The sequence below is a fragment of the Pteropus alecto genome, unplaced genomic scaffold, assembly GCF_000325575.1.
Source record: "Pteropus alecto unplaced genomic scaffold, ASM32557v1 scaffold78, whole genome shotgun sequence".
Taxonomy (NCBI): Eukaryota; Metazoa; Chordata; class Mammalia; order Chiroptera; family Pteropodidae; genus Pteropus; species Pteropus alecto.
The window spans coordinates 5,279,354-5,292,968 of NW_006443124.1; the positions used below are offsets into that span (position 1 = coordinate 5,279,354).

General features: G+C 35.4%; 1 protein-coding gene across 2 annotated transcripts in view; it reads left to right on the forward strand.

Moving 5' to 3' along the window:
- Positions 1 to 13,615, forward strand: part of PFDN1 (prefoldin subunit 1) — a 74,538-nt gene continuing 60,923 nt past the window's right edge. For both annotated transcript variants that reach the window (XM_025040555.1, XM_006923327.3), the window contains exons 1-2: positions 1 to 78; positions 2,526 to 2,692. In XM_025040555.1, the coding sequence (XP_024896323.1) occupies positions 46 to 78; positions 2,526 to 2,692 (200 nt within the window). In that variant the 5' untranslated portion in view covers positions 1 to 45. The remainder of the gene's footprint in view (positions 79 to 2,525; positions 2,693 to 13,615) is intronic.

Here is a 13,615-nt window from a genome sequence, read left to right on the forward strand (position 1 = left end):
CCTTCCGGCCTTCTCCCAGCGCGCAGGCGCAGAGAGCGAGCCAAGATGGCGGCGCCCGTGGATCTGGAGTTGAAGAAGGTAAAAGCGTTTTGAGTAGGCCGAGGCTTTTCTTTGGTAGCTAACAGGGCCGTGGACAAGAATATTGAGGAGGCTCTAGTCTTGCGGAAGGAAAAAGGCCCCAGGGGACTGGGGAATGATTTCTCAGAATCCTAAGGCGGGACCACGTCTCCTAAGGTTGGAGTGGGGGGCTAGCGGCTCTTGCTGGATAAGAGCCTATTGGGCTGGGTTGCGTTAAGTGTAGTGGGTCGATAGCTAGCCTGTGCACCTTGTTCGAGCTCCAGAGCTGTTTCGTTGCGCTTGCAGCCTTCTGTTCGATAATAAGGCCTGAAATGAACGTTTCAGATTGAATTCCCTTAGGCCAGATTGCCCGAGCTGAGGCATCTGTAATGCTACATCTTGACTTGCTTTGAAAAAAATCGAAGTCCGACCGATGCTTTTAGGTCACTTACTCGATCCCATACCTGGAAAAGTGGCAGTATTGTTTAGAGTCAGATACTCTTATAGCAGTGTTCATCTTAGGGCTCTGACTCCCCCTCCCCCACGTCACCGTTTTCGAAGGACCTATTTTTTTAGATACAAGTCCAGTAAAGTTTTCCAAATAAAATTGATAGCAGAAGGAATTAGGTTTTTCTCTTCAAACAATTGCTTATAAATGTGTTACTCAGAAGCGTTTTTTGCCACCAAAGAGTTGTCAGGATTCTAACACCGCTACCGACTCCAAACCATATTTTTTTGGTGGGGGAGGGGGACAGGGATTAGAAAGGATCGTAGGCTTCATTTATTTTAAACCTACATTTTTCTAGAGAAAGAGACTGAGTTCCAGAAAAGACTCGGTCAAAGGTTGGGAATATTATCCAGTTTTTCTGTTTTACTCCACACCTTTTGACTGTTATCTTAGGTTCTTCAGAAGAGCAAATTTTTCATATTTTGGTCAACCTTTGTATAAGAAATAGGACAGCTGAAATGGTGCTCCTAATAAATGATGTTTGTTATTCCTGTAAGGATTTGTGTGTATATGTGTCTTGCTTTTTGTCATTCTTGTTTTGAAACTTGTAAATTTGGCCCTTACTTGGCGTCCTCTAATGTTGTAGTGTCTCAGGTTTAACAATATACTAGCTTCCTTATTAAACTGTGTACGGAACAATCAAGCAATATCTGTAATTTTACATGCAAAACAAAGTTCATTTTAAGAATGCTTAAAGCATTCTAAAAGTTTACCATTTTTTTTCCTGATAAAAGTTCAAATTTAAGTCAGGGTTTGGTGAAAGCTAACAATAGAGTACAGCTGTGAATGAATTTACCTCCCAGTATTATTTGAATTTGTTGCTAAGAAACCCGTGGGCAGTTAATGCAGGCTAAGAAAATGATTACAGACTTAAATGGGATAGTTTTGACAACCATTTAAATTAACAAAATAAAACAAAAAGACTTGTGTAAAGATTTTATCTGCTAAGGTTTGCCTTTATAAGGTTTAGTTTTGTTTTGTTGTTTTTTGGCTGGAGACATAGGAAATCACAGGCACCTCTCCCAAAATAAATCTTTTGAATTCTTACTCTAGTAGATGAGAACAAAGTCTCACAGTAAAAGTTAAATAGCAGCCTTTGCTGTGTATTGCAGTCTCAAATGTTATGTTTAAGGCATAAATTTGACAACATGTGAAAGTCATTCTAGGCACTTGAACAAGAGTATCCAAGAATTGTGTTTATCTTTGAGTTAAGGGTGCACAAGCATCAAATTTGGCTTGGTATGTGAATATGAAAATCACGATGCAATTCTTCTACCAATGCTTTGAAATTTCTTCTCTCTATTTTAATATTTCTCTTAAAGATATTTATATCTGGATATTACTGGAGACAGTAGAATAGAAAGGTTTGTGAACTAGGGGTCCAAAGAAATGGATTTAAGTACCCACCTTTTCACCTGATGGTTGTCCAACCCTGTGGAAGCCACTTATATCTCTTTAACATATTTAGTTACTTAATTTGTAAATTGTGATTATGAAACTGCCTTCCCTAACTCAGGGTTATTGAGAGGAGTAAATGAGATATTTATTTATCTCTCAGCGTTATCTTAATATTCCATTGTTAGTATTTGAAATCTAGTGGAGTAATACAAATGCAGAGTTGTTATGTTTATAGTTCTAGTTTTGGATCTTTGGGTTTCATCCTCTATTACATTTATTGCTTTTATTACTCCTTGGTTACCTGCTACTTGATGTGGTTATTATTTAGTGTGCATTTGTTTCTGCTTCTTCAGATAGATTCCATGATTTGAGGACGGTAAATTCAGTATTTAGCCTAGTGGCTTGATGGATTACAATTGTGCTGACTTTTATTGATGTTTGCTTTGGTAAATTTCACAGCTTTGTCTCTGGTTAGCATGCTTTATTTTAATATGTTTGGATTTGACTTAAATGTTTCCTGTAAAATGTTTCACCTACTAAATCAAGGACTTGTTTTTATTAGGCCTTCACAGAGCTTCAAGCCAAAGTTATTGACACTCAACAGAAGGTGAAGCTTGCAGACATACAGATTGAGCAGCTAAACAGAACGAAAAAGCATGCACATCTTACAGATACAGAGATTATGACTTTGGTTGATGAGACTAACATGTATGAAGGTGTAGGAAGAATGTAAGTAAAATATATCTTTAAGGGGTTTATCTTGGGAGAGATTTTTTCTGAATTTAATTAGAGAATTTGTTCATTTTAAAACTTGGGTTAAAGTATCAGAGTAGCTTTAAAAATCATCTAGTGAAATACTTTTTCTTTTTTAAATGAGAACCTGAACCCCAGATAGATGTGTTTTATTTTAGACTTTGAAGTACAATTCTTAAATATTTCCTCTTCTCTCTACGACTAGATACTTAAAAGTATGTAACTTCAATGATAAATATATGAGTTGTCATGAAAAGATGTTTATAGTAATTTTGTGTTAAGATTTAAATGGATGTGAGGGCGATCTGGCTGCGACATCTGTCACTCCATTGATCACCATGGTTGATTTGGCTGATCTGGGTGGCTAGCGGGGTGTCCCCTTCCTTTCTCACCGCTCCATGTGCGTCCCTCCTGAAGCTGCGTGCTCAGTCGAAGAGGACCATTCTTCGGTCAAGGGTATACAGTAGCTGTGCTCCCCTACTAGAACCTCCAAACAAGCTCTCAAGATTTATTTAAGTAACTGTAATTTTAACCTCCCCTCCCTTACCTAATTTATGAGGAGTCATACAATTCATAAATTGTTTAGGTGTTGACCAGTGCTGTAAAATAAAAATATTCAATTGTCATTTAAATACACTCATTCTGTCATACATGAGAAATCTAGTAAACTAATTTACCTTTTGTTTGTTCTAATTGTTATTATATGTTTAACCACCCACATTTCACTTTTTTCTTTAAAAATATCTTGCACTTATGAGAAAGTAGATATGCTTTATGTTCTCTGAGCAGTAAGTAAGGAATGGAAAAGCCCTTAACTACAGGTCACATTCCATTACAATGAGCTAAAAGGAAAAGACTGATTTTTTTTTAATTGGGGGAGGTACAGCAGGAGGATTTTTCTGGAATTTGGTCTTTGACTATTACTTAGCTAGTTGACCATTACTTTCAGTTTGGAGAGCTTTTTTGTTGGAATGGAATTTGACCTCAGTCTTAGGGTGACTTGTTTTGTGATTGGTTTGAAGGAAGCATAACATGTCTAACATTTAGTAATGGCTTTGGAATGACATCATGAGAAGTAACCCTGCTCCTTACTAGCTAATCCATATGTTTTTGGAAAGAAATAGATTATGATAAACTGTTAATTTGATTTGCTTTCTCAGAATAAACAATATACCACAAATTTATTTCTATAGTTCATATTTTTCTTTTTAGCTTATTTAAGAGGAAGAGAATCCCAATTTGAGAGTTTGTTACTGGGACACAAAAGAATTGGGATGAGAACAAAGTAGAACTCTTGAATATGTGTCTATGTAGTATGAAGTGTGCATTGTTGGCATTCCCTAGAGGATAATTTTATCCTTAATGTGAATATCCTTAGGTCTTAAAACAGTAATGCTAGCTTTTCTAGCATGCTTGTTAACATGTTGTACTTGGATTTCACATCACTGCTTTGGCCTTTGTTTGCAACAACTAAAGAATCTTTTTCCAAAATAGAAAATCTCTGACTATCTTTGGCTTTTTGAACTACAATGAAGTTTTTATTTTTAATTAGAATAATTTCATTTATTAAACATTCTGCAGAAGTGATAGGAGTGTTGCTTTTTTTTTTTTTTTGCATATTGCCTGAAGTCCTACAGATAGGTGATATTCCACACAAAGAATTTTAGAATTTAAACGCTAGGATATGAATTAATAGTATTTCCAGAAGATTTATTTCATGTTAATTATGTTTCTTAAAAAGAATGTGTAGCTTTAAATGTTTGGATAAAGTGGAACTCCTATATGGTTTTACCCTTTGGTTTTAAATTTGACTTTTGTGCTTTCTGCATCTTACCGGGAATATGCATTTGACCCTGCATTGTAGGGGCATGTAAGGTGAATAGTGTTTGTTTGGCTAGAGTATTAGTGCCCTCTGGAAGAAAAGACTTGCTGAATATTAGTCTGGTCATGAGGACGTTCTCTTTCTTGATGCTAAACCTGAAATATCTATTTCTGAATTTTTAGTCTTGGGTAATCCTGAGTATCATTGTGATTCACTTCTTTAATTGTAGTTTTTACCTTAAGTTGTCTTTTTTTTTTCCTTTTTGAATATTTGGAAATTCTAATTAGAGTACTAATTTTTCTCAAACTGCCGTTTAAAACCATGGTTTATAAAATCCAAAACACTCCGTTTTTGTTTTAGAACCTGCAGCAGATTTTTGCCATCTCTGAAATTCAGGCCTCATTTTATCTTGTGTAGACGATTGCAGTAGCATCTTAACTTTTTCTGCTTTTATTCTCTATGTCCAAATGCATTCTTCACACATCTGCCAGAATTGGTCATGACAGTATTCTTCATAAAATTCTTTGTTCATTCTCTTACTCACAGGGTAAAATCTAAACTTGTTAGCCTAGCATTCACGGTCGTTCATCATCTGTCTTTAATTTACCCTTCTAGCCTCAAGTCCCACCACTTTCTATTCCCAGGCTTAGGATAGCATGTAAATCTCGTGGACCTACCTCCTTCCACGTTTGGGTTATCTGTTGAGAAGGAATTTGAGTCTCATGTGGACTTTAAACATGCTTTAATTGATTAGTAATGTCTGTCATGGGCCGAGGGCAGAAGAGTAGTAGCAAATGTACCAGAACTTGTTACCCCTGCCCTTACACTTACCCTGGCATGGGCTTCCTCACACATGCCATGTTTTTATGCTTTCTTGCTTCTGCTCATTCTATCCTTCTAGGCCTGCAAAATATCCATTTTCTCTTGTGAAATTCTCGTCCTTCAAATTATAGTTCATCTTCTGTGAAGATTTTTCATCCTTCCTGGCAGACTTAGTCTCCTTTATGGATGATCCCAGGGCTTGTGTTCCTATAGCTAGTAGAGCATATTGAAAGAGGGCCGGGGGCATGGCGGGGGAGAGATTTTTAAATGGGTCAGTCTCCCCAACTAGATTGTCAGCTCCGTGAAACCATATACATATTTATCTTTGTTTTTTTTAGTTCTTAGAATGTCTGGCACAAAATAGATGTTAAATATGTGTTGATTTGAGTTGAATATGATTCTTTCTCTTACCTAAAATAACATTTTCTTTCAGTTCTTTAGAAAGAAAATATGTTTAAAAGTGTCAGAGACTTAAGAATTAGAATTTATTATTCTGTTTTCATATTATGATCTGATAAAGATGAAATTACAAAAGTAACATGTATTTTGACTAAGATCAAAGGAATTGTTTTTGAGAAAAATTATGTCATTTGATCTGGCAGGATTAATTCTTTATGAAATCTTTTGAGAAGTTTGACTAATTTTAAATACCAATCAGTGACAGAGATAGTCAACCAAAACTGACAATATAGGAAAACCCAAGCCTTTAAAATTAGGCTGAGGGCTGTGTAATCTTTGGCAAATAAAGGTATTCTATGCAGAATAATATCAATATAATTGTATCTATTTTACCTTCCTCACCTTCACAAAAGATGAAAGTCAGATTTTTATTTTTAGGGTATGTATTTTACCAAATCATTGCAAGCCTTTCAAGTCATAAGTATGGAGAAATTTGTTAGTTTTAAATACCTCTTATACATGACTATTTTTGGCTTAAAACAAGGAAAATCATGCTTCAGGATAAGAGATAATGAATTGCTATATACTGTAAGCTCTGCATGTTTGTTGCTCAAAGCTCTATTCCCTCCAGTCTCTTGGTGTGTTGCCAGCACATTTTAGTTCTGTTACTTCATATTCTTTGAAGAGGCTGTTATGTAGCCTGATACTACTACCACCAATTTCTAGTTTTACTCCTTTAAGCTGTTTGTGAGCTGACCTCACCATACTACTTTGAGAGCTATGATGAAAGTTACAACTGTGGAATGATCTGTCTGAATAGTTGGAAGTGTTTGTCTTTGCATCTTTCTAGCATGCAAGGAGGGAATAGACACATCTCAAATATTACTTGAATGTTTCTTGTATCTTTTTTTTCATGACTAAGAACCAGTTTATAATGGTATGTGTTTTTCTTTCTTTTTACTTTGCATAATAGAGGAGTATTTTTTTAAAAAATAAGAATTACATTTGAAAGTGCACATAAATGACATTTAACTGGTGTTTGAAAGGACCATCCTTAGAAATATCAAACTTATTTTTATAACAGTAGGTGTGATCCTGACCCCGATTTTACGTCAGGTCTATTATTCTAATATCCTTTTGCTTAAGCATTACATAAATAACATTTCTCCTTTCCAAAATAGACAAATTAAGCCTTTAATTTTTTTAATTTAGGAGGAACTTGAGTAGATTAGCCTTTGAGAAGAATGATTAGTGCCTTTTTAAAACTTGAACCTAACTAAAAATAACTTTGTACTATATTTAAACTAATTTAGAGGTATGCCACCATTCTGTGGGTATTTTTTACATTTAGGGAACTAAGAATGAACAATGGTATAAATCTACCAACTAGATAAGTGTCTAGCAATGCAGAAATTGCTGTTTGGGAGCGGTGTTGCTATTTCTACTTGTTGAAGTAATTTGATGGTTGATCTCTAATGGTTAAAAGATCCAGAAGTGTAAGACTTAAGATAAATGTGGCACAGGTAGAAAGTGAAAACAGTAGGTCTGTTCTTGATAGGTAACAAATTTTAAAAACCAAATAGTTGAGCAGTTTTTCAGCTAGTTAAGATGTAGAGATCCGAACTGTCTATGACAGCTTGGTTAAACTGCCCTTTGTTTAAAATGTTATGTTGGTTTTGTTTTGATTTTAATTGTTTGTTTGGATGTTAACCTGTAATTTGAATTGTGACATTTGGTAAAGCTAGGATGAAATTTTCACAGTTTCTCTAAGTTTAGGTAAGTTTAATATTAATGGAAAGGGATATAGTCATGCTGCTCAAGTTTTGCAACCATTTTACAAGTTCATGTAACTGTAGAGTTTATTAAGAAATAAACCAGAAATTGTGGTGCGGTATATATTGTTGCTATTATAGTAAAATAGTTTATATTGTTCTCATTAGAATCAAGTTTGGATATTTTATTTAGTGCTTACTGTTGGAGAGAAAAATAATGTGCAGATTACTTTTGGTGTGAGAGTACATTGCAAATTCAAATTTATAAGCTTTTATACTCTTTAAAGATATTAATCTGTATTTTAGAGAAAAAGAAGTGAAAATAATTTTTAAAGGTAAGAAGGAATTCCTTAGTAATTTTTTTAGATTTTATTTTAAAGGAAGGGTTGTTCTTGATGTTGAGCTGCTTTTCCTAATAGACTATGACCCACCCTTCTTGTGTTTTTATACAGAGCCATTTAAAGTCATGGCTTTCATTGCTTACAGTGCTGAGGGGAAAAAACACAACTTTTCCTGTTGTGCAAGGAAAAATGACTTCAGTTTTGTTCATGTTGTGTATGTATATAATCCCAGATGGGCACACTCTTCTCTTCCACAGATGTGGTCCTCTAGGGAGAGGAGATTTTTGAGTAATGTTCTTAATTTCCTTAAGTTGTCAGTGATTTAAAAACTTGGTATTCATTATAACTCAGCTGTACTGCTGTGTACCATGACATCACTGTTTTTATACCCAGGGAAGTCAACAAACATTTGTGTAGGAATTACATAGCCATATTTCTTCTGCAGAAGAGTACTTTTAATAATTCTTTTCCTTCTTCCCCTCCCATGTCCTCTAGGATCCAAACAATCTTTCTGAAACACAGAAAATTAATTTTGAAAATGTTACATAAATTAGAAGTCTGTTGTAAAAAAGGACAGAGAAGGTACATCTTGGGATGTACAGACATGCTAAAATAAAATTTTCATTTAATGTGTCCTTGTAGGATTATTTATTTTAGGCCTGAACTTGTTTTAAAAAGGTAAATGTAATTGATTTATTTAGTTACTTGAAGGACTTTGCTTCTGCATTTCCTGACATCATAAGGCCTGACCTCTTTTTTAAATTGATAAAGGATTAAACAAAATCTGCTTTTTTTTTTTCCATGAAAGTTGCAATTATTCAGCAACACAAGAGGATACTACAGTGTATTCCAGTTGGTGATAAGCATGAATCAGTTTAGTTAACTGAGGGAAGAGTGAAAAGTACCATTACCTTGTTATTCCTATGTAAATAAAAATAAAGGTAGCAGTAATCTTAAACTTGGTTACTTTGTCATTGGGGAATTGTGTGCTGTAAGTGACTCGACTCTAGCTGAATTCTCTGAAATGAAAAACAATCAATTTTAAGCTGTACCAAGAATTTTCTGATTTTAGCTGCCACTTATCTCATAGTGGCAAATTTAGGAACAACCTGCTACCTAATCTGTTTGAAAGAGGACTGAAGAGTTCATGTCAAGGAATATAATTTGCTTAATGAAACAGCCAAAAAGGATCTCAGAGAACATATTTTGACCTAGAAGGTACAAGTCAATCCATATATAATGGAAACACACTTGATAATGACTTATTAGTATCCTTTTTTTTTATCAGGAAGTGCTGTGGACTACAAATATCCTTTGCCCAGATGGAAATATTAAGATTTCAGTGTGTTGCATGCACCATTGGTGCCTATGGCTTTGTGAAAAATGTGCTCAATTTGGTTTTAGAATTTAAGTTCTAATGGACATGTCTGGGAGAATGTTATCTCATTGTCCTGGCCAGGAACTCTCATTACCAATCCTCATTCTGAGGAAGACCAATTAATTACCTGGAAATGGACCAGATTACCTGGAAGACACTATTCCTTTGGCTTTGAAGAGCTCGAATTGTTCTTATATCAAAATTTGCACAGCAGCAGGAGCTTAGAATTGAAAATGTATCTTTAAATAGATGAGAGCATGACTGCCCTAAGCCGAGCCTTTTACATCCTTTGGCTCAGGGTAAAAAGATTTGGACCACAGTTTGCATTCTGTATTGTATGTGTCTGACTGAGTCTTTTTTGCATTTGTGCCAAAATATATTTCTCTGTGACTTTTTGCTTTGGAATCCTGAATCTTATGTTTGTCTTTCGATACTCATTGGATGGTACTTTTTTTTACTATCGAAGGGTTATATTTTATGCAGTGTTACATTTTTGACTTAGTAAAATAAAGATCATATCTTGGAAAAAGTTATAGGTAGCTTGATGCTTATATGGGAAAATGTTTGGGGTTTGATGAGGCCAGAGTAAAAGTGGTAAACATCAGAGGTGATTATTTTCCAGAATACTTAGAATACCAAATAGTGACCAAAAATAAGTATCTTGTTTAAAATAGATTAACATACTACTGCTTCCATTTCAGGAGTAACAGTTTGATTTAAAAATACACAGTGATTTTTAATTAGTACAAATTGAATCTAGCAGTGTGTGAGTTACTCATCTGGAACAAAGAATGTTTACATGGGATTGGGTTCCTGAAGGGACCATGATTGTCTAATGATTCCAGTGAATTTTCAGTCCTCATCTTATTTGACCTATCAGTAGCGTTTAGTCTAGTTGCTCTTTCTTTCCTTCTTGAAGCACTTTTTCCATTGGCTTCTAGGATACTGCGCCTTGGTTTTCCTCCGATTTCACTGGCCATTCCGACTCAGTCTTCCTTTACTGTTTCCTTTTCTTTCCTATTTCCAAATATTAGAATGACCCTGGGCTCAGCACTTGAATTTTTTTCTCTTCTCTTGTCTGTACTCAGTCTGTTAGTGATCTCATCCAGGCTTATCTTTTTAAATGTCTTTTTATATACTGACAACTCCCAGATTTTTGTCTTTAGCCTTAGACTCCTTCCCTGAACTCCAAACTTGTATACCCACCTGCCTCTTTTACTTTTCCATTTGGTAGTCTAATAGGCATCGTACAATTAATTTGACCAAAATAAAATTGTTACTGTTTATAGATAAACCTGTCTCCCCTATCCCCAGTCTTCCTTTGCTTTCCTCAGTCGTCCTAATGTCACTAAATGACTTCTCTATCCTTGCAGTTTTTCCAAATCTTGAGCTTGTCCTTGACTCCTTTCTTTCAAATTTAATCCATTAGCAAAAACTATCTTGTTTAGTTCAGAATCTGAACATTTCTGCTTACCACCACCCTGGTCTAAACTACAACTGGATTTTCATAGTTTTCTTCTAATTGGTCTCCCTGCTTCCATCCTTACCACTTTGTTAGCTGGTCTCAACTGAACAGCCATAGTGATCCTTTTAAAACATAAGTCAGATCCCTGTAGTCAACACCTGCAGGTGGCTTTCCATTTTTCATCAGTGCAAAAGACCGGGTTTTTCAGTTGCTGGTCTCTCTTCCTGAAGCCTTCTTCCAGATGTCCACATGGCTTATAGGTCTTTACTAAAAAAGTATTGAGGCCTTTCTTGACCATCCTATTTAATGTTGTACTTCCATTATACATACTTCCACCTCCACCTACTCGCCTTTGTACTTTCTTTTTTTGCCTTTTTTTTCCCTCCATGGCAAAAACCATTTGGCAGATTATAGTACTAATTATCTTTCTTAAATCAACTTCATTGAGACATAACTTATATATAGTAAAATACACTCATTTTAAGAGTATATTTGGATATATTTTGACAAATGTAATCACCACTCCAGTCACAATATAGAACATTTTCATCACCCTAAAAAGTTCCTTCTTGCTTCTTCCAAGTCAATTCTCTCCTTCCCCAAATTCTCCTCTAAGCAACTGATAATATGATTTCTATCGCTGTAATTAATTTTGCCTATTTTGGCACTTCTTATGGAATATATAAATAGAGTCATTATAGTATATACTCCTTTGTATGGCTTCTTTCATTAAGTGTAATGCTCCTGAGATTTATCCACATTCTGTATATCAGGCTTCCTTGGGCCTGTATGTTGGGCTTCAGTTCCACTTCTTTCAGTACTCTTGCTTCTGCCCTCCTCCCTGTGCTTGCCAGCTTCATCTTCAGGTTGGCTGAAGGAGTTACAAGGATTTCATTCAGACGTGACAACATCCAGAATTAGAAAGTGCCATGTTTTCTGTGTCACCTTTATAGGAGCAAAGAAATGTTTCCCAGAAGTCTTCAAAGGGGCCACCTCTCACAGGCCACCTCTCACATTTCATGACAGGAACTGAGCCACATGCTTGGGCTTGCATATTTTGGGGGATGGGACTGCCATGATTGGGAAAGACCAATCAAAATTCACCCCAGGATTCACTTCTCTGAGTCACTCAGGAAAGTGGAAGATACCCACAGAAAATTGAGTGTTTATCAACAAAGAAAGAAGAATGTATGTTGTCTGCTAAAATGATCAACAACAGTTATTACAGTGACTGACAGTTTAGGGCTAGCTACATGGAAATTGTTGGTAATATATTTAGGGTGAATTAGGGAGAGTTTAATCAGGGACTACAGATTTGAAGCTATTGAAGTAATTCAGGAGTATAGTAATAGGGCATAAATTAAGCTGGCAAAAGTGGAATGGAGAAGAGGGTCAGTATGAAAGTGCTGAGTCAGTGATAAATTGAGAATATAGGGGATGAAGAAAATAACTGCAGGTTTGGGACTTAGATGAGTGGGCAAGTGGTGATCATTGATAGAAGCTGAATTTGAGATGGGGAGACTGCTTTTAGGGAATGTTGGTATGGGTGGATAAAATGAGTTAAATTTGGGATATGTTGAATTTGAGGAGATGTGGACAGATAAGTAAAAATGATCTTTAGATGATGCAGACATAGTGTAGGTGACGAGGGTTGACACTGTTTTGAGAGTCAGCCAAGTTGAAGCCTTGAAGATAAATGAATTCTTGGAGTGACTTTGGATAGAGCTTAGCTGAAAACCTTGCATAATGCTTGTCCAATGAGCACTGGAAGAGCAAAGAAAGGAGGGGTTGATGAATATAGTAGTTGATGAGGGGAGCATAGATAGAATAGTACCAAGATGCAGCAGCATCCCTCAGAGTTAGATTTGAACGTACTATGTTCTCTAGATTTCTTTTGCCTGAGGTATGGCAGATCTAGGTACTGTATTTTTGGATTACAATCTAATATTATTTTGTTGCTCGCATAGTTCCACTTTAGCCATTGGCTCTTTCAAGTTGTCTCCTTTAACCTTATAACATGTCCCCAACCTTTTTTTGTTTGTCTTTTTAAATTAATAGACTTTATTTTTTTAGAACAGTTTTAGGTTTACAGAAAAATTGAGCAGAAAGTACAGAGAACTCACACATAACACCTCTCCCCAGCCCCCCGTTTCCTGTATTAAAATGTTGCATTTGTGTGGTCCATGATTCCCTTTTTGTTTTGTAAAGTTCTGTAGGTTTTTGGCAAGTATACAGTGTCTTGCATCTGCCATTACAATTTCATGTTGAATAGTTTCACTGTCCCCAAAATCTACCTATTCATGCTTCCCTCCCTCCTCACACTCCTGGCAACTACTTATCTTTTTGCTATCTCTATAGTTCTGCCTTTTCCAGAATGTCATAGTTGGAATCGTCACAGTATATAGCCTTTTCATACTGGCTTCTTAGCAATAAGCATTTAAGTTTCCTTTGCTTCTTTTCATGGCTTAATAGCTCATTTTTTTTCCCCCCTTTTTCCCCTCACATTGCTTCATTTTCTCTTCTGTTTTTTGAGTTTATTATTTTTTTCAGTGTCTAATTTGCTATAAATCTTATCCAATGAATTTCTTTTACTTTAAATACTGTATTTTTGATCACCAGAAGTAGTACTTGCCTCTTTTTTGTATCTTTAATTTCTCTGCTTAAGTTCATGTCTTCTTTTAATTCTTAGTTATATTTCTTATAGCATTTTTAAAGCTTTTCTCTGCTAATGGCATTGTTTCTTTCCTTTCTGAGTCTTTCTATTGACTGAATTTTCTGGCTCTGGGTCACATTTTCCTCTTTATGTGTCTGATGAGATTATATATATATAAATTTTTGTAAATGCTCAAGCTGGTATTTCTTTGTAAATTGAGGTATAATTGACATCTAATAATATTAGA